Raw genomic sequence first — 26,057 nt, 5'->3', positions numbered from 1 at the left:
CTGGTTTTTCCAGAATTGATGGTCAAGACTGAAGGCTTCAGGCCTTTCTTTCTCTTCTTGCTTCTCCAACATTCTGCAGATCATCAAAGCCTCATAGCATTGGGCAGAGAGGAACCCAAAGAAACAAGCTAAAATGCTAACTAATTTTGCCAACCATTTGGCAGCTTTATGTTTATTGAGGGAGAGGGTCAAATGACATGGATAGATTTCAAGTTCTGAAACTTCCATCTTTTTCTGGGTACCATTGCTGTGTGGATAATCAAGCGTTCATCTTGATGGTGACTACAGTCTGAGAACTAGATCTAGCTGATATCTATATCATGTGATACACTCCGTAGCCTTTATAAAATGTTCATCTTTTTTTTATCTATCAAGGTCATTCTTAAGCATAATGATAAAAACAAATAAATAACATGACTTTTTGGATCAGACACACCTTAGACCTGATCAAGCTCTGTGACTCTCTACTATACAGTATTTTCTATGGGAGAAAGTTATTTTATACCATGTTGAGGCTCGCTTTCCTCCCTTCTGAATGATTAATAATAATGGTTCCTGCCTTATGGAGTACCTAATCGGTATCTGTTGTTTCCGGATACTCTAGATATTGTGACCGATGGGAAAGGCCAGTTTGGTACACAAACACTTTTCTTGGCAAGGTCTATTTGGGAAAGCAAAACTGGGTTCTAAGTCTGGAGTTCTTGTCCAGAGATAGGAGAAGCAAGAAGGAAGAGAATTCTAGAATCAAGGTATGTTAGTCAACGTTGTTGCTGCTATAATCCAAAGACCAGACCATGTAACTTGAAGAAAGGAAGATTTCCTTCCTCCTCTTAAGTTTGGAGATTTTGCGTTTAGCCATTGTGAGGCGGGGGACCATGAATCTCCAGGCATGGCAGCAGATAGAAGGGAGAGAACAAAAATTTGATCTTCGCATCATGGAGGCCAGAAACAATAAAGAGGATGGAGGAGAGAAGGAGCCATATATAATCCTCAAAGCCGCAGCCACAGCATACCCTACTGGCCTGGAACATCACCCAGATAAATACATTGTCATCCACTGCCGGGATGACAACCAGGCCTCACTTTAACATTGCCACCCAGTTTCCCTGAGGGCTGGAGGGAGCACCTCAAAGCCAAACCATCACAATAGGCAGAATAAGGCAGTGCCAAAATTATTAAACCCAAACCCTACATTTGCTATTTAAGAAAATGGACTCAAAGTATGTGACCTACCATTGCTGAATAGAGGCAAAATTTAAAGAGTACTTTATTTCCTTCACCATCCTTATCCTTATGGCATTAAGGAAGAGTATTCTAGCTTCTCTTTTTCATCTAAAACATGAAGATGAAGAGCCGGGCGTGGCGGCACACGCTTGTTGTAATCCCCGTGCTTGGGAGGCTGAGACAGGAGGATCGCACAGGTTCAAAGCAAAGCTCAGCTACTGAGTGAGGCTCTCAGCAACTTAGTGAGACCCTGTTTCCAAATAAAGTATAAAATAGGTCTGGGAGTATAGCCCAGAGGTAGAAAAGCCCGTGGGTTCCACCCTCAGTACCACCAAAATAAAAAATAAAAACAAAATAAAAAGTAGAAAATAGGGCTGGGGGTGTAGCTCAGAGGTATGATGCTCCTGGGTTCCATCCCCAGTGCCACAAAAAACATTAAAAAAAAAAAATAAAACATGAAGATGTAAAATATTTCCTTCCCATTATGAATCAAGATTAAACAAAGCAATATTTCCAAATTATTAGGAGAAAGGTGATGGAGATCATGAACAGTAATATCTATGAAGGCAATATGCTCATATTTATATCGTGATATACTCCATAGCCTTTATAATATTTTTATCTTTTTTATCTATCAAGGTTAATGACGACATCTTATAATCTTTCACTGTGATTATAGAATTTTTTCCTATGATTATTTTTCCCTTATATATTTGAATCTGTATTTGTGGGTGCTTACAATTTTATGGTTATACTAGATTGGGGGGGCAGGCTGGGGAATGAACCCAAGGGCATTCTACCTTAGAGCTCCACCACCCAGGCTGTGACGGGAGGATCGCTGTTCACAGTCAGCCTCGGCTACTTAGTGAGGCCCTTTGTAACTCAGTGAAACCCTGTTCCAAAATAAAGAATAAAAAAATAGGGCTGGGGGGTGTAGCTCGGAGGTGGAATGCCCCCGGGTTCCATCCCCATTACTGCAAAAAATAAAATGAATAAATTAAAAAGAATTCTGTGACCTGCAAAATACAAAGTTAATGACCCCAAGCTGGAAATTCAGAAGAGATAACTGGCCCGGGTATGGGTGATGGTTTATCCCCTGGATCTTCTCAACAGAAACATCCCGGTAATGACCCAGTTCCCAGATCTTTTAATTTGGTATACACTCCGCTGGCTGGGGACAGCCTCCTTCCTGCGATCCTTCATTGTCTTATTAAAAACAGAAGGCAAGTTGCTTATGGAAGGACTTAAATGTCAGCGTGAAGATACTGTCTGACTCATCGCTTTTCCCCACTGGTTTTTACCATCATTTCAGAGAAGTGTTACCAAAGAAGAACATTTGGTCCCAACATGTAATAAAACTCACTCTCAAGTTGTCAAATTCATAGAGACAGAAAGGAGAAGAGTGCTTGCCAGGGGCTGGGAGAGGGAGGGATGGGGAGTCATTGTCTAATGGGTACATTTTCAGAGTGGGAAGATGAAAAACCCTGGAGATAGAAGGAGGGATGATCCTGTAACAATGTAAAAATGAGAGTTTTTTCCTTTGGTGCTGGGAACTGAACCCAGGAGCATTCTCCCTTGGAGCTATATTGCAGTCCTTTTTATTTTTATTTATTTATTTTTTATTTTTTGAAGTACTGAGGATGAAACCCAGGGGTATTCTACTTCCTAACTATACCCCCAGTTCTTTTTTTTTTTTTTTTTTTGGTGGTACTAGGTTTCCTGGAAGCCCTTCTACCTTCCAGGCTACACTCCCAGACCTATTTTATATTTTTATTTGGAAACAGGGTCTCTTAAGCAAGCAAAGCTGGCTTCGAACCTGCGCGATCCTCCTGTCTCCGCCTCCAAAGCGCGGGGATGACAAGCGTGCGCCACTATGTCCGGCTCTTTTAAAATTTTGAAACAGGGTCTCACTTAGTTGTGGAGGACCTCACTAAGTAGCTGAGACTGGCTGAGAACCTGTGATCCTCCTTTCTTGGCTTCCCAAGTACTGGGATTCCAAGTGTGCACACTCATGCCCGGCTTTGTTTTTGTTTTGTTTTTTTAAACAGGCTTTTGCTGAGTTGCCGAGAATCTCACTAAGTTTCCAGAGCTGGCCTCTAGCCTGAGATCCTCCTGTTTCAGCCTTCCATGATTATTATTGACACTGAACTATATATACTAAAAATTGGTTCAAATGGTACATTTTTGTTATGTGTATTTTATCACAAAGTAAATACATACATAAAATAAAAAAAATAATAAATGAAAGCCCTGGCAAGAACTGAATCGGTTTCCTTAAAGACCACCTGGACTCTGTCAGGGAGGAGCTGGGCACCTGCTTTTCTTGTTCCTAGATCCCAAAGAAGAAACATTTCTCTTACCGGACTCACATGATCCTCGGAATATACTGTCCATGTGTAACCTTTAAAGCATACACAATCCTGAGCAACGCAGGGGCTTCCTACCTTCTTTGGAGTTCCAGCTAATCCTTTTTTAAGTCCACAGCTCTCACCATGGGTCCTCAGAGTTCCTCTAGACTGCTTCCCATTCGTGGGGTTAGCGGGAATGGCAAACTGGACGCGTGAGCTGCGACTTGCGTTTCTCTTTGATTCCTCGAACATGTTAGGGCAGAGTGGAATTCTGACTAGTGTGCGGAGACAGTGGGGCGAAACACCAACATTCACAATGCCCCAGCCAGTACTCCAGGCACCTTCACAGTCATTAGTGAACAATCACAGCAGGGCAAAAATTTGGAGTTTCTCAGCAGACCACATTGCCAGCTGAGATCAAAAGAAGTAACGCTCTGCCTTCCTGTTTCAGCTCGCGTACCAAATGGTCCATTTGATACCACTTGTTATGGTTTGAATTATAATGTCCCCCAGACCTCATGAGCTGGAGGCAGCCATGTTGGAGGGAGCCATACTAGAAGCGGACTTGTTGTAGGCAGCCATATTAAAAGCAGCTGTATTGGAGGCAGCCATGTTGAAGGCAGCCATATTGGAGGCAGCCATATTGGAGGCAGCCATATTGGAGGCAGCCATGTTGGAAACAATCATGTTGAAGGCAACTATGTTGGAGGGAGGGGAGCCACATTAAAGGTAGCCCTGCTGGAGGCAGCCATGCTGGAGTTTGAGCTTGGTGGCTAAGGAAGGGCCCCTGGAAGCATAGCCAGGAACAGGGTTTTCCAGGGTGGTTACTCTAGCTTCCTGCTTCTCTCTTCCATGCCTCCTGAGTTGATCACAAGCTCTCTCCTTCTCCTCTCTGCTCCCCATCATTTTTCCCTGAGGACCCACAGTTCTGGCTCCTGCTTGGGAGCTGGTCTAACATGGAATGAAATCTCCAGAACCATGAACAAATGCATGTTTCTTCCTCTAAGTTGTGGTCATCATGTGTTTGGGGTCACAGTGGTGAGACTGCTGACTGAAGCACCCCTCCTATGTGTTTTGTGCTTTTTATTGGTGATTTCACTGTTGAAAGGATTCCCCAGCATGGTGAAGGCACTGTCTAATTTTCAAAAAGGTTGTGACTCGCTTTATGGACGCAATGTGCTAGATAAGCTTTCCTTGGCATGAGTTACAGTGCCATGGGTTCATATCAGTGAAACAATAATACATGTTAAATAAATTGTCCTTACATAGCACACATAAAACAAGTTTGTGGATTGATTGGCTGGTGAAAATGTCATGAGGTGAAGGCAAGAAGAACCTAGTCTTTTCTTCCTCTAAGGGAAGTCCTTCCGCATTCACAAATTCATTGTTTGCTGGTACTTTATTCTTCCGTGAGTAAAGAGAATTGAGTATACTAAACTTTGCACAGGGTGATGTCTTGCGCATACAATAAGAGTATAGGATTCTTTAATAATTAGCTCCCTCTTCTATGCTCAGGGGAAGGATGTACTTTTTCATGAAGCTAGGCATGGTCATGTGACTTGCTTTAGTGAAATGCTAGTAGATGTCATGTGTGTCACACTTAGCTGCCAGTGTCCAGCCCTCACCTGCCTCTCTTCTGTCACCATATTCCTAGAGGTGCACACCAGTATGACTCCTCCATTAGCTGGGCCTCTGCTATGAGAGATACAGAGTGAGAAACAGAACAGTGGTGCGGATAATGGCTCAATAGTCATAATATATAAAAAGCCCCTACAACTCAACATCAAAGAGACAACTTGATTTAAAAATGGGAAAGGACTTAAATAGACATTTCTCCAAAGAAGGTAAACAAACCATTATTAAGCACATGAAAAGATGCTTCAGAGTAATTGTTAGTGGAACACAAATCAGAACCCCAAAGACAGATCACTCAGACACACCAGAGAGATCTCAGCTTTAATATCTTCAGACTAACCAGTGTTGGCAAAGATGTACAGAAATTAGAACCTCTGCACATCACTGGCGGGAAAGAAAAGTGGCACATTCCCTGGGGAACAGTCTGGCACTTTCTCAAGAAGGTTAAGAGAATGACCATGTAATTAATCAATTCCCTTTTGTCTAGGCATATAGGCAAAAGAATAGAAGAACAGAGAGTCAAAGGATTACTTGTACACCAAGATTCATTGACATTCCCAATAGTTCACAATAGTCCAGAGGTAAAATCTATAGATTTTACACACATACATGTGTGTATATGTATATATATATATATATATATATATATATGTGTGTGTGTGTGTGTGTGTGTGTGTGTGTGTGTGTGTTATGTATATATGTGTGTGTGTGTGTGTGTGTGTGTATACATTCATATATACACACATGGAGTATTAGGTCTGCCACGCCCAGTAAGTTTGACACACAGTACGATGTGAATTAACCTTAATCATTTTTTTTAGGTGTGAAAGAAAAACATCTAAACACAAAGGGTGGGTTATTTCACAGATATCTAAACCTGGCAAATACATAAACTCAGTGGATTCGAGGTCACCAGGGGCGAGGGCAGGAGAAATGGAAAACCATTTCCTAACTAGAACGGTTTGTATTCGGCATGACAAAAAAGTTTGGGGATTAGATAGTGGTGATGGTTACTCAACATTGTGCATGTAATTTGTGCCGCTGAATCTACATGGGACAAACAGGCAATGCATGAATCATGTATGTCTCGAACAATGCACTGTGAGGGGATGTTGTACAGGGTATTGAATCCAGGGGCATCCTACCTGCACACTACACCCAGGCCCTCTCATTTTGCATTAGGGTTTTGCTCTGTTGCTAACTTACACTTAAGCAGTGCGGATGTTTCAGCTTTCTTACTCTCCTGTGTGCTGCAGCCCTCTTTTATTTTAAAGTATAGAAATGATATGTCCTTAAGTGAACTGTGTATCCAAGCAACCATCACCTGTAGTTTGCGGTGAGTTTCCAGTAACACCCCTTGATTGGCAAGTTTCCATCTCTGGAAGGAAGAATCCCTTCTTCGGAGTGTAGCCTGCATTGTGATGAACTGCTCTGGACAGTTAAAAGTGTGAACTGGCAGCCGGGCGTGGTGATGCAGGCTCGTAATCTCAGTGCTTGGGAGGCTTAGACGGGAGGATCGCAGGTTGGAGAGCAGCTTCAGAAACTAAGTGAGACTGTCAGTAACCTAGCAAGAGCCTGTTTCAAAATAAAAGGAAAAATAAAATAGGGCTGGGGAGTAGCTTAGAGTTAGAATTGTCCTGAGTTCAATCCCCAGTGTGTGTGTGTGTGAGAGAGAGAGAGAGAGAGAGAGAGAGAGAGACAGAGACAGAGACAGAGAGAGAAAGAGACACAGAGAGAGAGGAAGGGGAAGGAGAAGAAAAGAAGGAGAAGGAAGAGGAGGAGGAAGAGGAGAACAGGAAGGAAGGAAGGGAGGGGGGGACAGAGGGAGGAAGGAAAATTTTCCGTGTAGTTTGGAGGTAGAATGCCCTGGGTTCAATCCCCTGTACCAAAAATAAATGAAGGAAGAAAAGAAAGGAAGAAAAGGATAGAGGGAGGGAAGGAAGAAAGGAAGGAAAAAGGAAAGGAATTTCCTAAAGAACCAGGCTGTGTAAGTTTCTGATGATGAAGTGCTAAAGCCAGCTTGTCCTACCTTGCAAGAGGCAATTGGTCAATCTTCAGGAATTTTGTAAGTCACTTATTAAACGCAGGCATTATGAGAAGCTAATTGTATATATTTATAGTTGCATAAATTGCACTCAAAAGACAGGTAATAAATACTAAAAAAAAAAAAAGTGTCACTCCCTAAATATATTGCCCTGTTTGTTTTTTCTTTTTCTTTTCTTTTCTTTTCTTTTTTTTTTTTTTTTGCGGGTCTGGAGATGGAACCCAGGGGCATTCAACCTCCAAGTTACACCCCCTGCCCTATTTTTTATTCTTTATTTTGAAACCGGGTCTCACTGAGTTGCAGAGGGCCTCACTAAGTAGCCGAGGCTGTCCGCGAACCGCGATCCTCCCGTCTCAGCCTCCCGAATGCTGGGATTACAAGCGTGCGCCCCCATGCCTGGCTTCCTGTTTCTTTTTTATACCTTTATTGGCTCATGGCAATTAAACATCATAGTGATATTCGATGCGATACAAACATCTGTGCACACAGCACTTGGTGAATTTCCTTCCTGGTCCTCCCACCACCACACTCCCTCTTCGTACATTTAGTGAGATAGGCCGTGATACCTTCACATATGGACCTACCATTATTTGAACTGTTTCCTTTCTCTCTCCTTCTTTATCCGCTTCCACTATTTTGCTGGTCTTTTTTTTTTATTATTTGACCCAAATCCCTTTTGTTACTTACTTTCTCTCTAACTTCTGCACCTGAGAGAAGACACATGTCCCTTGACTTTCCAAGACGGGCTGATCTCACTTAGCAGAATATTCTCTAATTCTCTCCATTTCCCGGCAAACGATATCATTTTGTTCTTCCTCATCGCGGAGCCCTGTCCCGTTGTCTGTGTACACCATGATTTTCTAATCCATTCATCTGCTGATGGGCACCTAGGTTGGTTCCAGAATTTGGCTGCTGTGAATTGCGCTGATATAAACATGGCTATGCATGGGTCCATATGCTATTCAGATGTTAATTCTTGGGAAATACATCCATTAACATTCTTGCAGCTCTAATCAAAAGACTGACCACGTAACTTAGAGGAAAGAAGGTTTATTTTCTTATGGTTGGGAGCTCTGTCCGTGTGAGGCCTGGGACCGCGAATCTCAGGACATGGCGGCAGGAGGTGGAGAGAGAGAGACAGAGACAGAGAGAGAGACAGAGAGAGAGAGAAAGAAGCAGAGAGAGAGGGAGGGAGAGAGAGAGAGAGACAGAGAGGCAGAGAGAGAGAGAAAGAAGGAGAGAGAGGGAGAGAGAGAGAGAGAGAGAGAGAGAGAGAGAGAGAGAGAGAGAGAAAGGGGCAGGAGGAACCATTTATTTAATCCCCAAGGCTGAACCTCAGGGACACATCCCCTCCAGCCTCACCCTACTGACCCACCAGGAACCACCCAGATAAATTCTTTACAATATACTTATCCATTTCTGGTCTTATAATCCTCATGACTCAGTCATACCAACCCTGAATACTAATAAATGAGCTCTTCAGCGGATGTTTTATATTTAACTCTAACAGGGAAAGAATCCAAGGAGTGGTAATGAGCCAGTCATCAAATGGGCTACTGAACTGGATAGGTGCTTCTCCAAAGAAGAAATACAAATGGCCAACAAATATGAGACAATGTTTGAAATTATGAACAGTTGGGAAATGCAAATCAATACTATACAGAGATTTTTGTCTAACTCTAGTTAGACTAAGTAGCTGAGGCTGGCTGCGAACCACTATCCTCCTGTCTCAGCCTCCCAAATGCTGGGATTACAAGCATGCACCACCATGCCTGGCTCTAACTCTAGTGAGAATGGCAGTCATCAAGAATACACTAACAAAGCCGGGCATGATAGCTCACGCTTGTAATCCCAGTACTTGGAAGGCTAAGACCAGAGGATCATGATTTGCGGACAGCCTCAGCTAGTTAGTGAGGCCCTCTGCAACTTAGCGAGAACTTGTTTCAAAATAAAGAATACAAAATAGAACAGGGGGTGCAGCTCAGCTAGAATGCTTCCTGGGTTCCATCCCCAGTAGTGCAAAATAATAATAATTAATAATAATAATAATAATAATAATACAATAATACAATTAAAAATGCTGGTGAGGATGTGGGGACATAGGAACTCTTCTCCACTGTTGCTGAGGTAGTAAATTAGTCCTATCATTATGAGACCAGTTTGGAAGTTCCTCAAAAGACTAGGAATGGAACTACCATACAACCCAGCTGTACACTATCGCATTCCACTGTTCGCTACACCCCGGAGGTCACTTCGTTTGCTGTGTCTGCATGGCAGGATGCTGCGGAACAGAGTGCCCCTGCCGGACCCGCTTCCAGGGATGCTACCCGGGAGCTGCTCAGAGCATCTGTTTTTTGTGCACCCTCTGGAGCACCTTTGTCCACCACCGGGGCGCTTGCATTATTTCTCCTTTGTGTTGCAGTCCCGTGGTTTCATGGGCCGCTGCCTCCAGCAGAGTGCAGCCTCCTCTGGCTCTGTCCTCCTTACGCATGGTAGCTTTTTGCCCTGCAGGTATGACGTTCCTTGTACAGAATAGATTGCAGGGGTCTGCCTGGCCGCCAGAGCAGAGCACCGCAGACTCGTGACTTGGCGACAGATGCTCAGGAGGCAGAACCCCAAGCGTGGTGGGTGTGGTTACTGGTGCATATGGCGCCTGCTCATGGCATGTCCTCCGGTGGCCTTTGGACCCTGTGAGCATGCTCGTGTGTGTGTGTGTGTGTGTGTGTGTGTGTGTGTGTGTGTGTGTGTATAGACACAGTCCATATATATATATATATATATATATATATATATATATATATAAGGACACCAGTCCCATCAGACAGGGACTCACCCTTATGACCTCTCCTTATTATCTCCTTAAGGACCTTGCCTCCAAATTCAGTCACATCAGGGGCTGGAGATGCAGCCTATGGATATTGAAAGGGACATGAATAATTACAAATTGCATATTGGGTTCTTTAAGGTAGGAGATGTAGAAGCTGGGCATTGGTGACGCACACTAGTAATCCCAGGACCACGGGGGCTGAGACAGGAGGATTGCAGGTTTGAGGCCAGCAATTTAGCAAAATCCTGTTTCAAAAGAAAAAGTAATAGCCATGTGTGATGGCACATGCTTATAATCACTAAATGTAAGCATTTGGGAGGCGGAGACCGGATGATCACGGTTCGTGGACAGCCTCAGCTACTTAGCGAGGCCCTTCGCAACTCAGTGAGACCCTGTTTCAAAAATTAAAAGACTCAAAAATAGGGCTGGGGGTGGGGGTAGCTCGGAGGTACAGTGAGCCTAAGTTCCATCCCCAGTATTGCAAAAATAAATAAATAAATAAATTGGATAGGATGTATAGCTCAGAGGTGAATGCCCCAGGTTTAATCCTGAATTTCTGTGTTATCAGGTTGTGGACGTTCATTGCTCTATTGCTGTTCCTCTTTCCCATGATTTCAGAAGTTTGTGCCTTCTCTGGGTTCTTCCCCAGGTCACCACGACTTCACTTAGGGTGCTCTGGATCTCGAGTTGTTGTATTCTCGGCTGCCACTACTCCTTTACTGGGATGTATCGTAAAGTCTCAGACCCGGGGAGTTAATCGAGGCTGCGCGAGACCATGGGGGTGCCAAGCTGGGTGTTTTCCCATGGGGGGCTGCAACTGGGGTGTGGTATCTTTGCCACCACTAATCCTTCACTGGGTTGGACTGCAAAATCTCAGACCCAGGGAGATTATCAAAGCTGTGCAAGTCCCTGGGGGTGCAGTGCTGGGATTTCTCTGTAAGGACCGCAATTTCACTTACAGTTATCGTGCATGCTGATCTGGAGCTGTTGCGGGCGTGGTGAACCCGCCACCACTGCTGGCAATATGGCTCCGCTGTCACACCCTTGGCCGTGAGGCTGGCGTATTTCTTTTCTGGTTTTGAGCTCCGTTCTGAGTCCCTGGAAGGTGTGACGCACTTGGCCACTGGGAGTTTTAGACATTCTTTGAGCTGAAAGAACTGCTGACTTACACCCGAATGATCCGCAGCTGCTCACTTCAGCTCCTTGTTTACCTTTCCTCTCTGGAGCCTGGTGCTGTGAGGCATGATGGCGCCGGTGCAGCTCCACGATCCAGGCTGGTTTATTTTCTTCTGGTCTTCTTTTTCTCCGTCCCTTGTGTTTATATTTTTTATTTCTCTGCTGATGGTGTTTTCTGGCTATAAAAAGTGCTGATTTTGTGGCAATGGAGATAAAGTGTTAGCAGGACTGGTAAATGCTGCTTTTCTCGGTAACCATGTTCCCGGAAGTCCTCCGATAATAATTTTGAATGAGAGATGTAGAGTCTTCAACATGCACCCATCCCCAAGCTCTCCCATTATAACAGTGGGGCCCCCGAATAAGTATTATTGACCTCCTTATTACTGTACTGGGTCCCCACGATGAAAGAATTTGCCCAGTGACCTATGGATGGCTAGTGGATGACCCAGGACTTGAACCTAGACAGTGACCTCTGGACCCCACGCCCTGCATGCCGGGGAAGCTCCTGCCTGCTTTCTTCTGACCCCTGTGCCTGCCTTTTGTCTAAAGGCGATCCCAAAACTTGTCCCCCAAGAGTAAACAGCTGTTGGGGGACTTCTAGTGAGGCCTGTCCATAAATCCATAGTCATTCTGCAAAGAGAGTTTTGGTACAGTTGGGGCGTGGCAATCTTTAGGTCATGGTATCTCACACAAAGTATTTAAACTCTTAGCTATTTCATTCTAGGACCTTTTCCTTAAGACAGGATAAATTAAGTAGCTGTCAGATAATGCCCCAGACTAAATGCAAAGTAGTTTTTCAGGCTGGCCTCGAACCTGCGATCCTCCTGTCTCAGCCTCCCAAGCCACTAGGATTACAGGTGAGCGCCACGGGCACCCCGCTGGAAAAGTATTTTGTAACTAAACGTGGAAAACGGTGAGTCTGTGGGAGCCAGTAGGTGCAGGTGTAAGAGCAGCAGAACCCTGGCGATTTGAAATTTTAGTACCTGCTGGGGGTGTCGTATGATTTCCCTTAATATGTCCAAAGTTAACTTGAAAGAAATTCTCTGGTTCCAGAGACCGATGTTTTTGTCTCTTCCTGGTAAGGAAACAGCCCACTGAGCTTTAGCCCTTGCATCCGCTGCCTGGCGTCTACACCACCCCACACCAGTCATCTCCAGAGAGAAAGCCAGTCCTCTGGCAGGACAGAAGGGGAGTTTGACTCTGGCTTCTCCTGAAACCTCACCGGTATTTTCTCTTGCTGCCATGTGTTTCTCAGTCCTTTGAAAAACCAGGCACACCGAAAAACACAGCATTTAGTCATTCAACAAACATTTCTGTGTACTTAATACGTGCCAGGATCTCTTCTTCTGGGCATATATAGTGAACAAGGTCCCAGATGCCCACATTCTAGAGAGAGATAGAAATAAAGAGAGGGAGAGAGAGAGAAGAGGTGTGACAGGCAAGCAGTCAGACACTGCTGGGATCTTTGAAGAAAGAGAGGCCACGGGCGAATTAATTTCATTACCCTTGACATTGGGTCAGTGAGTCCTTTGCTATGGGAGTTTTAGCCTCGTCCCCAGCCTCCCCGACTCAACGCCAATAGCAGCCTCCTCCCCCAGTTGTGATCACCAAAAATATCTCCAGACGTTGTCAAGATCCTTGAGGGGCGAGGGGCAGGGTGCTCCTTGAGGGCGAGGAAAACGGTGCGGATTTAGCAGCCCCTGTCCTTGACCACTGAGGGCGGAGGCTGGAAGAAATTAGGCCTGGTACTGGTATGACTCACCTGTGGAGCCTTCCCCATAAAATTTATGCCTTAGCGATACGAATGTGTCCAGAGGTGTGATCATCAAACCACGAGGGCTCTGGGTTCATCTGAAATCCCCAGCTTTCTAGGGGGGAAAAAAAAAAAAAAAAAAAACTCAAACAGCTTGCCCGGCAACTGCATAGAGTTGGTTGTTGATAAGAGTTGGATTCTTCTAAAGCTCCCAAGGTCCCTGGACCACAGGAGAACCTGAGAAGTTTGAAATGCCAATTACAGCGCCCTACCCCTCCGACCGAATTAGAAATCTGGGTTCCCACAAGCCTTCCAGGTAATTCTGGAACAAACTAAAGTTTGAGAACCCTTTGCACTACACAAAATACCTTGCACACTTGTCTTGGGACACCTTTCCTAAAATATGCTTTGCTTTAAATGCAGTTCTTGACGGTCTGGCTCCCCTCTCTCTAGACAACTGCTGTCGCACGTACGATTCCTTCTAACAAGCCCAGTCTTTCCAACTGGGCGAGGCCCGGCTCTGGAGAGTTTATTTGCACACTGACTTAAAGTTCTTCTAATCCCTCTGACACAGACCCACGTCGCTGGCATGTCTTCCTGGGAGGGAGTGACACCTTGAACAAAGCCCTCAGGCTACCTCGCTCTCCTGAGCCCGCGGTGTGCTCAGAATGTGTTTGTTTACGGGAAATGTCCCCTAGCGAGACTTTACCAGGGCACAATCACAGGACGCCTTACACAGGAATGTCAAGGGCAGCACAGCTTCCGGCACTTTCCACAGACCTCTTTTTGAAAGACACACAAAGTTATCCAGCATACGAGGTACTGGCTTAATGAAGACCAATACTAAATACACGCTATTAGGTTTGCTAATATATTCATACAGCTGGACGAAGAGATGCATGTTCTGGCCCAAACGAGCTACCTGTTGGATTGTCAGTCATAGTACCAGATTTGGGTATTTTTTCTTCAGATTTGACTTTTTTTGGTAGCATCCGAAAGTGTATTTGGCAGTTTCCCATTACCTTGGTTTGTTGGCGCTTGTTTGGGAGTAGACAGTAGGTTTCGCGACAGAGGATAACACAGGAGACGCACGCAGGAGGCTGGGAGTTCAGGAGAGATGTTCCTCCCTCATCCCTGCCACCTGCCGATCTGCTCTGCTCAATCAGAGAGCACGGAGATCTGGCATGGGAAGCCCAGGAGACACAGAGGCCGCCTTGAGAGGAACCGCGCCTTCTCCTGGGTGGTTCACGCCTCCTTGAGCAGGCTTGAAGAGTCCTGGAGGTCACGGAGGGCTAGCCTTCAGAGCAGGCCAGGCCGCATGTCCCGTGACGGCCGTGACGTGGCCAGCTGCTAATTAATATGAACTTATAAATATTTTGAGGATGCGGGCATCTCCATGACAAAGTAATTGATCCATCATAGTATGGTAACTTTGGGAAAATTGTTGTTGTAGTTGTTGTACTGGGAATGGAACTCATTCTACCCCCCAGGCCACACCAACTTGTTGTCGTTGTTGTTTGAAACAGGAGCTCCCTAGGTGACTGAGAGTTTCGCTCAAGGCGCCGGTTGGGAAGGGCTCAGAGCAGTAAAGAGAGTGGGTGAGACTGTGCCACCAGGCGTCCGCAGTGGTGGATGTGATGTTGGCCATTGTCCCTCATGTTCTGTGATTATGACGAAAGTTCTGAGAATGCCTGGGAGCTGTTGGCACAAGGCCTTCTGCGAGCGTGTTACGACTTGGGTCTCGAGTGTCCCCCAAAAGCTCATGTGCTAGAAGCACATCCCTAATGCTTCAAGATTCAGAGGCGGGTCATGATTAAAAGAGGTGGGCCAAGCCAGGCGTGACAGCGCACGCTTGTCATCCCAGCATTTAGGAGGATCGCAGGTTTGCGGCCAGCCTCAGCTACTTAGTGAGGCCCTCTGTAACTTAGTGAGACCCTGTTTCAAAAGAAAGAATAAAAAATAGGGCTGGGGTGACGCTCGGAGGTAGAACCACAAAAAAAAGAGGTGGGCCATATCGGGCAGGGCCTGATGGACAGGGTCTGTCTCTGGCCCCATCCTCCCTCCCAAACCCTCCTTCTCCTCTTCTTCTTCTTCTTCTCCTCCTCCTCCTCCTCCTCCTCCTCCTCCTTCTTCTTCTTCTTCTTCTTCTTCCTCATCTCTTTTTTTCTTCTCTATTTTCTTCTCTTTTTTCTCTTTTCCTCTCTCTCTCTGAAACCCCAAGCCCACATAAACCTTTCTTCCTTTAAGCTGTGATTGTCAAGCATTATGGTCACAGTAACAAAACCTAACACAGATGAGCATTCTGACTTGAAAGGCCTGTTCCCCAAGGTTCGGGGCCCAGGCTGCTGCCTCGGGCCTGGCCCGTGTCCACAAGGCAGATGCGACAGAGTCTGTCCCGCAGGTGAATCCTGAGTGTCATGTCCTCACACCAGACTAACCTCCGCTGAGTGAGGGCCATGGCTCCTCGGGAGCGCTGGCTGCCAGGGAGTTTCCCAGAGCAATTTCTGCAGAGCCCTGCACTCATGGCGAGCTGGGTCCTCTCGTTCTTACAGGGCTCACGACTTAGCCTCTGGAGATCAAAGGAGACAGAGCTTTGGCTACTCTTTGCCCCGATGTTCCCAAAACACATGTTCCCATCCAAGGCGCACTAGACGCAAAGGAATCGGGCCAAGTGTGTGAAGCGGAAGGAGTGGTGTGCGGAAGGAGCCCTCGGACGTGTTGAATGGGAGCCTTGTTTGGGGACAACTGGCCGTGGTGCTCAGAGACCCTTGGATGTGTTTTCTGTATCACCGTGGCATTTTCTCATGTTAGCTCTGTGACAGTGTGATTTCTCCTTGGTCCGTTTTCTTTTCCTAGTCCTTTCTTTCCCGAGCATGGGGCTGGATGGCACAATGTCTGTTTTCTTAGGCAAAATCAGATGCCGAGTGCTGTCTTCAGTTGTTAAAGTTAGATGAGCTCCGGAGGTGCAGGGAGAGGTCCCGATGGTCGGGCAGCCCTCCACGATGTTACGTTACACACTCCACATCCGGGTTTACTGAGTCGCTCTGGGACGGAATCAGCTCCTGCCCGCCTGGCCGGTGCCTCGGGGCCTGGAGTCTTTTCACAGAGGTGGAGACTGAGGGACCTAGGCGCTCGCCCAGTGCCAGAGCCGAGCTTTGGTGCAGTGCCCAGGCAGGCGTGGACACATCCCTCAGGGAGGGAGGAGCCTTTCATGCTGAAGATGCTCAGAAAATGGGAAAGCCGCGGGACACTTGGCGTCGGCAGAGAAAGCCCTACCCTGCGGCAGCCGCCCCGGCATGTTTGCCGGTCCCTCCTTTGCTAAGAACGTTCGCTGGCCTGGTGGTTCCCTTCCTGGGATAAAAAGCTGCAAGTTAGGGGTGATTCTCTTGGGTCTTTCTTTGAGGACGGGTTGGTGTGCTTGCAGAGAGTGATACAGAGGGTGGGGTAGTAACAGGGGGATGCGCTCGCTCTGGGAAGCCGGGAAGCGGGTCCCCTGGGGAAGCGGCCCGGGAGGTGAGCGACGGCGAGTGCTTTTGGCTTGGTCTTGCAGGTACACCAGTACTACAGCTGCCTCCCGGAAGAGAAAGTCCCGTATGTCAACAGTCCCGGAGAGAAACTGCGCATCAAGCAGCTCCTGCACCAGCTGCCACCACACGACAATGAGGTAAAGGGCTCCCCGGGCCCTTCCTGGCCCGTCTCCACTTCCCTAATCAGCAGCGATGGCGCCCGCCGGGAATCCCAGTGCTTGGGAGGCTGAGACAGGAGGATCGCGGGTTCGAGGCCAGCCTTAGCAACTTAACGAGACACTCAACCCCTTAGCAAGATCCGGTTTCAAAATAAAAAAAAAGTGAAATAAGAGCCGGGCGTGGTGGCGCGCACTTGTCATCCCAGCACTTGGGAGGCTGAGACCGGAGGATCGTGGTTGGCGGACAGCCTCAGCTACTTAGTGAGGCCCTCTGCAACTCAGTGAGACCCGGTTTCAAAATAAAGAATAAAAATAGGGCAGGGGGTATAGCTTGGAGGTAGAATGTCTCAGACGAGAGAGAGAGAGAGAGAGAGAGAGAGAGAGAGAGAGAGAGAGAGAGAGAAAGAGAGAGAGAGCGCTGATTAGTGACTTGCTCGAGGAAAGAAAGAACAAAAGAAAGAGAAAGGAAGGAATAAGGAAAGAAAGAAGGAAAGAAAGAAAGAAAGAAAGAAAGAAAGAAAGAAAGAAAGAAAGAAAGAAAGAAAGAAGAGAAAGGAGATTATGATTAGCAATTTGCCCGAGGAAACCACAGGCAATTTGTCTTAGGTTTTAGCTGCCTTAATTGGAGCCAAAAGAAACTGACCAACACTCTCTGGAAAGCGTTGCCGAAGCAACCGGAGTTCTTATTATGGGCTGGGTAGCCCCTGGGGCCGGTGCGGCCAGCTATTGGCGAGAGAGCGCGCGGTTGGCGCTCGGGTCGTAGTTTTGAGACCTGCAGAGCGGGCGCCGCGGCGCACCTGGGCCGGGGAGGCGATCGGGCCCCTGGGCCCCGGAGAAGCTCGGCGAGCCTCTCGGACGTTCTGCATCATTTCATAGTAAACGAAAGCGCAAAGTGTCCGTGCGATGCCTGGCAAGCTCTGGGTCTGGATTTGCAGCCCTGCACACGGGGGAATTTTTTTTTTTATCACGGTGAAGTCCGACTTGGCGAGGGCGTCCTCTAGACTTTTGAGAGAATGGCTCATGGGCCGTGCTTTCTTTCTGAACCTAGAAGCAAGCAGTATAAACTGGTCTTTTCTTTTCTTTTTTCTTTTCTTTTCTTTTTTTTTTTTTTTTTTTTGGTGGTACTGGGGTTCCTGGAAGCCCTTCTACCTCCGGGCTACACTCCCAGACCTATTTTTACATTTTTATTTGGAAACAGGGTCTCCTAAGCCAGCGCGCGCGGCTGGCTTCGAACCTGCGCCATCCTCCTGTCTCCGCCTCCCAAGCGCGGGGATGACAAGCGTGGCCACCGCGCCCGGCTTCTTTTCTTTTCTTTTCTTTTCTTTTCCTTTCTTTGTAGTACTAGGAATTGAACTCTGGGACATTCTACCTCCAAGCTACACCCTCAGCCCTATTTTATTTTTTATTTTGAATCAGGGTCTCATTAAGTTATGGAGGGCCTCACTAAGTAACTGAGGCTGGCTGCGAACCTGTGATTTTTCTGTCTCAGCCTCCCAAGTACTGGGATTACAGGTGTGCACCACGGCCGGCTAAACCAGCATTTCTTATATTTGAAGTCACACAGATCAGAAAGGGGAATTTGTATATATGTGTTTAAAAGATCAGGTAGCCAGGCGTGGTGGGTGGCACACTCCCAGTACCTAGGAGGCTGAGGCAGGAGGATTGCAGGTTCAAGGACAGCATCAGCAAATAGTGGGACTCTCGTTAACCCTGTTTCAAAATAAGAATAAAAAAAATATGGCTGGGGGTGTACCTTGGAGGTAGAATGCCTCTGGGTTCGATTTCTAGTGCCACAAAAAATAAAATAAAATGAAATAAAAGTTCAGGTTAGAAGTGATTCCATTTGCAAGCCAGAAATTAATAAATTAATAGTGTGTGTGTGTGTGTGTGTGTGTGTGTGTGTGTGTGTGTGTTTTGTTTTTGTTTTAGTGGTACTGGGGATGGAACTCAGGGGCCTTCTACCTCCGGGCTACACTCCCAGACCTATTTTATATTTTATTTGGAAACAGGGTCTCTTAAGCCAGCTGAGGCTGGCTTCGAACCTGTGATCCTCCTTTCTCAGTCTCCCAAGCGCGGGGATTACAAGCGTGCGCCACCACGCCCGGCTGTGTTATCTGGTTTTTAAAAATAAGAATCGTGGAAGCCAGGCATGGTGGTTTACGCTTATAATCCTAGCATTCGGGAGGCTGAGACAGGAAGATCACAGTTTGAGGATAGCCCCAGCTACTTAGTGAGGCCCTTTGCAACTCAGTGAGACCCTGTTTCAAAATAAAGAATAAAAAAAAAAAAAATAGGGCTGAGGGTGTACCTCAGGGATAGAATGCCCCTGGGTAAGTTCCATCTCCAGTACTATAAAAAATAAAAATAATAAAAATGTAATAAATAAGAATCCCTTAGATTGAACCATTTCACTGTGCACTTAACACAAATAGTAATTTTAAACTGAGAGGAAAAGCCACTCTTTAAGACAGCTGGACCCCAGTTTCTGCCAACTCCCCAGGCCGGATCTCTGGGGAGGTGTCTTGTCCACATTCCAGGAAAAGGGGGTAATTCGAGAGCCTTGAAAATAGTTTGGAGGGGCCGGGGATGTGGCTTAGTGGTAGAAAGCCTGCCCGTCTTGCTCTGGGGCCCCAGGTTCAATCCCCATGTCTGCACCACAAGCAAGTGGACAAGTCTGGAGCAGCCCAGGCCAAACACCAACCTTAAACATGGAAGCAGCTCTGTAGAGACTTCACCACCCCCTTCAGAAAACAAACACAAACGATGCTTTCTCCTTTAAATCTGAAGAGCCAGTGGCCCAACCTGCGGCCCAGTTAACTAATTTTGCAGTAAAAAATGCGGCTTTTCACAAGCCGGAGGGGCGAGCCGCTTCGTGAGAGCGTGCCCATAAAATACCAGTGACGAAATTGAATGTCCCGGGCTGTGCAGGCCACCGCAGTTTTCTTCTGGAACATTCCGGGAAGAGTTTATTTAATTTTTTTTTTTTTTTTTTTTTTTTTTTTTACTCACAGGGGGAATCTTCTTTGCTTTCGGTGGTTAGCTCTGATCACGGTGAGCTGGGCGTTCGTAAAGAGACGCCATTCCCGCTGCTGTTTCCTGCTGGTGGGAAGGTGGCGTGTGAGGCCCAGTAGGCTGCTGATTCTCTAGGAAATATTCAATCATTTTTTTTATCCAAAAAATATGTTATATATTATAATATATATATGTTCACACATACACACATTTCTGAGGGGAGGGGTATTGAGGTTGTACCTCGGGGCTACATCCCCAGCCCTATTTTATTTTTTATTTAGAAACAGGGTTCCACTAAGTTGCTGAGCCTGATTGCAAACCTGCAATCCTCCTTTCTCGGCCTCCCAAGTCCTGGGATGACAGGTGCGGACCCCCCCCAATAAGCGAGTCACTTTTTTTTTTATTTTTTTCAGTACTGGGGATGGAACCCAGGGGCATTCTACCTCCAAGCTACACCCAGCACTAATTTTTTATTCTTTATTTTTGTGGTTTTTTTTTGTTTTTTTTTTTTTTTTGGTGGTACTGGGGTTCCTGGAAGCCCTTCTACCTCCGGGCTACACTCCCAGACCTATTTTATATATATATATTTTTTGGAAACAGCATCTCTTAAGCCAGCGAGGCTGGCTTCGAACCTGCGCGATCCTCCTGTCTCTGCTTCCCAAGCGCGGGGATGACAAGCGTGCGCCACCACGCCCAGCGTTATTCTTTATTTTTAAACAGGGTCTCACTGAATTGCCAAGGGCCTCACCAAGTAGCTGAGGCTGGCCTTGAACCTGCGATCTTCCCGTCTCAGCCTCCCGAATGCTGGGATTACAAGCATGGGCTGCCATGGCCGGCTCGAGTCTGGAGCCTTCAGTAAGCTCCCCGGGTTGTGGGCAATCTTAGTAGCCGCTCATTTAAGCGGCTGCAAGCCCGAGTTGTGACAGAGCCCGGGCGTGGGCTTTGGCCAGGGTGACCACCTCCTCCCCTCCATCTGTCCCCGTTCAGGTCCGATACTGCAACTCCCTGGACGAGGAGGAGAAGAGGGAACTCAAGCTGTTCAGCAACCAGAGGAAACGGGAGAACCTGGGCAGAGGGAACATCAGGCCGTTCCCCGTCACCATGACGGGGGCCATCTGTGAACAGGTGAGAGGACGGGGGAGGCGCGCCCCTGCCTGGCGCCCGCGAGCGGGTCGATTCACTCAGCGATGATCTTATCGAGCAGAGCCAGCAGTGCACCAGAGGCAGGAAACTTCAGACGAGATCGGGCGCGTTCAGGGTGGTATGGCCGTAGATAGGAAACTTCAGTCTTGCCCTTGGACAGAGGCTCGCTCTATGGGAGAAGTCAGACAAAAATGTCGCCACGTAGAGACAGTGGGGTTTGCTTGGGCCGTGGTCCAGCCTGTTCTCCAGCGTCTCCCCAGGACCGGGGTCCTTCAAAGGGTGGGACTCAATCTTCTCCTGGACTTCAAGGTCCTTAGCAGAGGGCAGGAGCCTCCCGCCCTCTCCCCAGGACCTCGCTGAGTTGAAGGGTCGGGATGTGTTTATGTTTCCGGGCGCAGTGCCCAGGGCGCGGTGGCGGAGGGTCTTAAAGGAAGCCGGGCGTGATGGTGACTCATCCCAGTACTTGGGAGGCCGAGGCAGGAGGATGGCAGGCTTGGAGGCCAGCCTCAGCAATTTAGCAAGACCCTCTGCAACTTTGTGAGACCCCGTCTCAGAATTTAAAAAAAGCAAAATGGACCTCTGGGAGGTAGGAGGGTATGGCTCAGCAGTAGTATGCCTCTGGGTTCAATGGGCAGTAGGAAAGAGAGAAATAGAAAAGAGGAGAGGGAGGAAGGAGGGAGAAAGAGATGGATTAAGGCAAAAGAAAAGAAAAGAAAAGAGTTGGGCCTGGGGCTCATGCCTGGAATCCTAGCACTTGGGAGGCTGAGACGGGAGGATCGCGGTTCATTGACAGCCTCAGCTACTTAGTGAGGCCCTCTGCAACTCAGTGAGACCCTGTTTCAAAATAAAGAATAAAAAATAGGGCTGGGGGTGTGTGGCTCAGGTAGAATGCCCCGGGCTCCATCCCCAGGACTGCAAAAAAAATAAAAAAGAAGGTGCTTAGAAGAAAAGGGTAAGACGGGCCCGGAAGGCAGTCATGAGAGCAGTTAAGGAGTCCGCGTCTATGCCCGCGCCCCCTTCTGTGCGGTAAGGGACCCTCTCCCCGGCCGCCCGGCTCCCCTGAGCCTGCCGGAGTGCGGCCTCGGCGGCCTCCCGCCTGCAGAGCCTCCGCGCAGGGTTACGTTTTCCCGCTCTTGTGAGTTCTGTTGTGTCTGCGTCTTTATTAAGCTCACCACGAAGGGCCTGGGGAAAGGAGAGGAAGAGACAGGGAAATCCCGCCCTGCGTGGCTGGCGGGGCTGATGGGTACTGCCTCTGTCCAGGGCTGATCATGTCCCATCTCTGTCCGAGGCTGACCATGTCCCTGTCTCTGTCCCAGGGACTGACGGGTCCCCTGTCTCTGTCCTTGGGGCTGACCGTGTCCCCTGTCTCTGTCCTTGGGGCTGACCATGTCCCCTGTCTCTGTCCTTGGGGCTGACCGTGTCCCCTGTCTCTGTCCGAGGCTGACCATGTCTTCTGAATCTGGGACTGACCGCGTCTCCTGTCTCTGTCCTTGGGGCTGACTGTGTCCCTGTCTCTGTCCTTGGGGCTGACCGTGTCCCTGTCTCTGTCCGAGGCTGACCGTGTCCCTGTCTCTGTCCTTGGGGCTGACCATGTCCCCTGTCTCTGTCCTTGGGGCTGACCATGTCTCCTGTCTCTGTCCGAGGCTGAACGTGTCTCCTTTCTCTGTCCTTGGGGCTGACCATGTCCCCTGTCTCTGTCCGAGGCTGACCGTGTCCCTGTCTCTGTCCTTGGGGCTGACCATGTCCCCTGTCTCTGTCTAAGGCTGACCGTGTCCCCTGTCTCTGTCCTTGGGGCTGGCCGTGTCCCCTGTCTCTGTCCTTGGGGCTGACCGTGTCCCTTGTCTCTGTCTGAGGCTGACCATGTCCCCTGTCTCTGTCCCAGGGACTAACGGGTCCCCTGTCTCTGTCCTTGGGGCTGACCATGTCCCCTGTCTCTGTCTGAGGCTGACCGTGTCCCCTGTCTCTGTCCCAGGGGCTGACGGGTCCCCTGTCTCTGTCCTTGGGGCCGACCGTGTCTCCTGTCTCTGTCCAAGGCTGACCATGTCCCCTGTCTCTGTCCCAGGGACTGACGGGTCCCCTGTCTCTTTCCTTGGGGCTGACCGTGTCCCTGTCTCTGTCCTTGGGGCTGACCGTGTCCCTGTCTCTGTCCTTGGGGCTGACCGTGTCCCCTGTCTCTGTCCGAGGCTGACCGTGTCTCCTGACTCTGGGACTGACCGCGTCACCTGTCTCTGTCTCGCAGTGCGGCGGCCAGATCAACGGCGGGGACATCGCGGTGTTCGCGTCGCGCGCCGGCCACGGGGTCTGCTGGCACCCGCCCTGCTTCATCTGCACCGTCTGCAGCGAGCTCCTGGTGGATCTGATCTACTTCTACCAAGACGGGAAGATCTACTGCGGCCGGCACCACGCCGAGTGCCTGAAGCCGCGCTGTGCGGCCTGCGACGAGGTCAGAGCCAGCGCCTTCGCCGGCCACGGTCTGCCCCTGCCCGGGCCCCCGGCCCCGCGAGTCCCAGAGCAGCAGCAGGGCCACCCCGCGCGCCCACCCAGCCCCAGCCACTGCTAGGGCGCCTGGCAGTCAAGGTGTGGGGTCTGTGCCGGAGCCCGTGCGACCACGCCCAGCTGCCTGTTTTTCAGTTGGGTTATTTTTCTTTTCTTTACTGAGTTGTAGGAGTTCTTTACATAGTCTAAACCCTAGTGCCTTATCAGATACATAATTTGCACATGTATCCACCCATTATTTTCCCTTTAATGATGTTCTCCTTTGAAGTACCCAAGTTTTAAACTTCTGTGGGGTCCACCTTATCTATTTTGTTTTTTATCTTTTGTTACTAATAGTTTTAGTGTCATATCTAAAAAACCATTCCGTAGTCCCTAGGCAAGAAGATTTCTACCTGTTTTAGTCTACGTGTTTGTATCTTTTTTACTGTTATGTTTAGGTCTTTTGATCCCTTTCTGGTTGAGCTTTATATATGGTTTGAGGTAGGGATTCGAGCTGGTTCAAGTTGGTGTGAGGTAGGGATTCAGTTCTTTCCTATGAGGAGGCCTCATTGTTCTAACTCCGTTAGTTCCGGAAACTATTCTTTCCCCCCTGGAATGTTCTTGGCACCCTTTTTGACAACCAGGTGACTATATATGTTTGGGTTTATTCCTGGTAAACTCTCTGTTTATATTTTTTTTCCTTCTTTTGGTCTTGGGGATTGAACTCAGGGGCATCCTACCTCTGAGCTACCACCTCTCTCCCCCCGCCAGCCCTTTTTTATTTTTTAGTTTGAAAATAGGGTCTCACTAGTTTGTTGAGAGTCTCACTACTTGCTGAGGCTGGCCTCAAAGCTGCGATCCTCCTGTCTCAGCCGCCCAAGTACTAGGATTACAGGCATGCACCACCCCGCCTTGCCCGGCTCTATTCTATTGATTTCTGTCTAGATCCTTATGCCAGTGCCACGCTGGCTGGATGTCTGTAGGTTGGTATTAAGTTTTGGTGTCATAGTTTTAAAATGAAAAGCAGTTCTCTATAGGGGTAGCTTCGGAGGGCTGGGCTGGTGTCACGGGTAAAGTTGTCCTGTTTTAAGTCTCTGGGGGTGGCCGTGAGCAATGGGATAATCTGAATGACGCGCCACCCACCCGAGAGCAGAAGCCCCCTTATGGACAGCTCATCATTGGCACACGGGAACATGGCTGCCTGGCATGACATTTGAGAGGAGGAGCCAGGATCCCAGGCGTTTATATGATATATCCCAGGGGTTTTGTTGTTGTTGTTGTTGTTGTTGTTTGTTTGTTTGTTTTTTATTTATTTATTTAACTTGCAGTACTGGGGATGGAACCTGGGGGCATTCTTCCTCCAAGCTCCACCCCCAACCCTATTTTTTATTCTTTATTTTGAAACAGGGTCTCACTGAGTTGCAAAGGCCCTAAGTGGTAGCCGAGGCTGTCCCTGAACCGCGATCCTCCTGTCTCAGCCTCCCAGATGCTGAGCCTACAAGCCTGCGCCACCACGCCTGGCTCCCATTTTTAAAAATACCGTGCTCTGGCCAAGAGAAACCAAATATGCGTGTCCCGTGCGCCCGCGAGCTAGCTGACTGCTTTCCCTGCCGCTAAACACTCCGCGGGGCCGGGCATTCTTTCTCCTATTTGCATGTGGTTAAATGACTCACGGGTCAGACCCTGCGTGTGTTGAATTGTGCTCCTGGCAAATCCAAACCTGGGAGCCAACACGGTTCTAGAACAAACCTGCGCGCCGAGGCTTGGGTCTGTGGTTCCTGGGGAGCACCGGCTCTCTTGCGCTTCTGGTCTGGGGCCCCGGAGCCTTCCTCCTCCTCCGACGTGCGTTTCCAGGGCAGGGTCCCAGACACTGACCACTCGACTTCCCCACCCCCAGATTATCTTTGCCGACGAGTGCACCGAGGCGGAGGGACGCCACTGGCACATGAAACACTTCTGCTGCTTCGAGTGCGAGACGGTGCTGGGCGGCCAGCGCTACATCATGAAGGAGGGACGGCCCTACTGCTGCGACTGCTTCGAGTCCCTGTACGCGGAATACTGCGACACCTGTGCCCAGCACATAGGTGAGGAGGAGGTGCTCGATTCTGCTGTGCCGGGATCCTCTCTGCGTCCGGTGTACTTTGGTTCCCTTCGGTTGCAAGGCATAGAGTCCCAACTCGTACGAGCTTAAGTGAGAAGGGGGATTTCCTGATGGGTGTGCCTAGAAAAGTCAAGGAGTGTGCTCGCTTCGGGGAACGGTCTGATTTTATTTCCCCCTCTGTGTCTCAGATCAGCTTTCCTTCTGTTGGCATCATTCAGGAGCAAACTGTCTTCACGTGGTGGCTAACATGTCCCTTAGCTGAATATAAAAATAAAAGCTATAAAATAAAAGTTAAAAATAGAAAGGAGTGGAGTTGCAGCTTAGTAGCAGAACAGCACCCCTGGGTTCAGTCCCCTAGTGTTTTTTTGTTTTTTGTTTTTGTTTTTTTTTTTTGCAGTGAACCCAGGGGCATTCTACCTCCGAGCTACACCCCCAGCCTGATTTTTTATTCTTTATTTTGAAACAGGGTCTCATTGAGTTGCAAAGGGCCTCACTAAGTAGCTGCGGCTGGCCTCAAACCACGATCCTCCTGTCTCAGCCTCCCGAATGCTGGGATCACAAGCGTGAGCCCCCACGCCCGGCTTGTATACAGCGTCTTAAATACTTGCACTCTCAGATAGAGGGGGCTGTGTGG

General features: G+C 48.4%; 1 protein-coding gene across 1 annotated transcript in view; it reads left to right on the top strand.

Annotated features, from left to right (window-relative positions):
• PRICKLE2 (prickle planar cell polarity protein 2) overlaps window positions 1-26,057 on the top strand; it is a gene marked incomplete at both ends in the record, with an annotated part of 347,802 nt that overhangs the window by 277,631 nt on the left and 44,114 nt on the right. The window contains 4 exons of the mRNA XM_080715805.1: window positions 16,558-16,671; window positions 20,692-20,829; window positions 23,087-23,290; window positions 25,220-25,406. Coding sequence (XP_080571931.1) covers window positions 16,558-16,671; window positions 20,692-20,829; window positions 23,087-23,290; window positions 25,220-25,406 — 643 coding nt within the window. The remainder of the gene's footprint in view (window positions 1-16,557; window positions 16,672-20,691; window positions 20,830-23,086; window positions 23,291-25,219; window positions 25,407-26,057) is intronic.

This window comes from Muscardinus avellanarius, assembly GCF_963383645.1.
Source record: "Muscardinus avellanarius genome assembly, chromosome: 18".
NCBI classification, from domain to species: domain Eukaryota; kingdom Metazoa; phylum Chordata; class Mammalia; order Rodentia; family Gliridae; genus Muscardinus; species Muscardinus avellanarius.
Note: the sequence above shows the minus strand (reverse complement) of the source record. Positions and strands in the feature narration are given on the sequence as shown.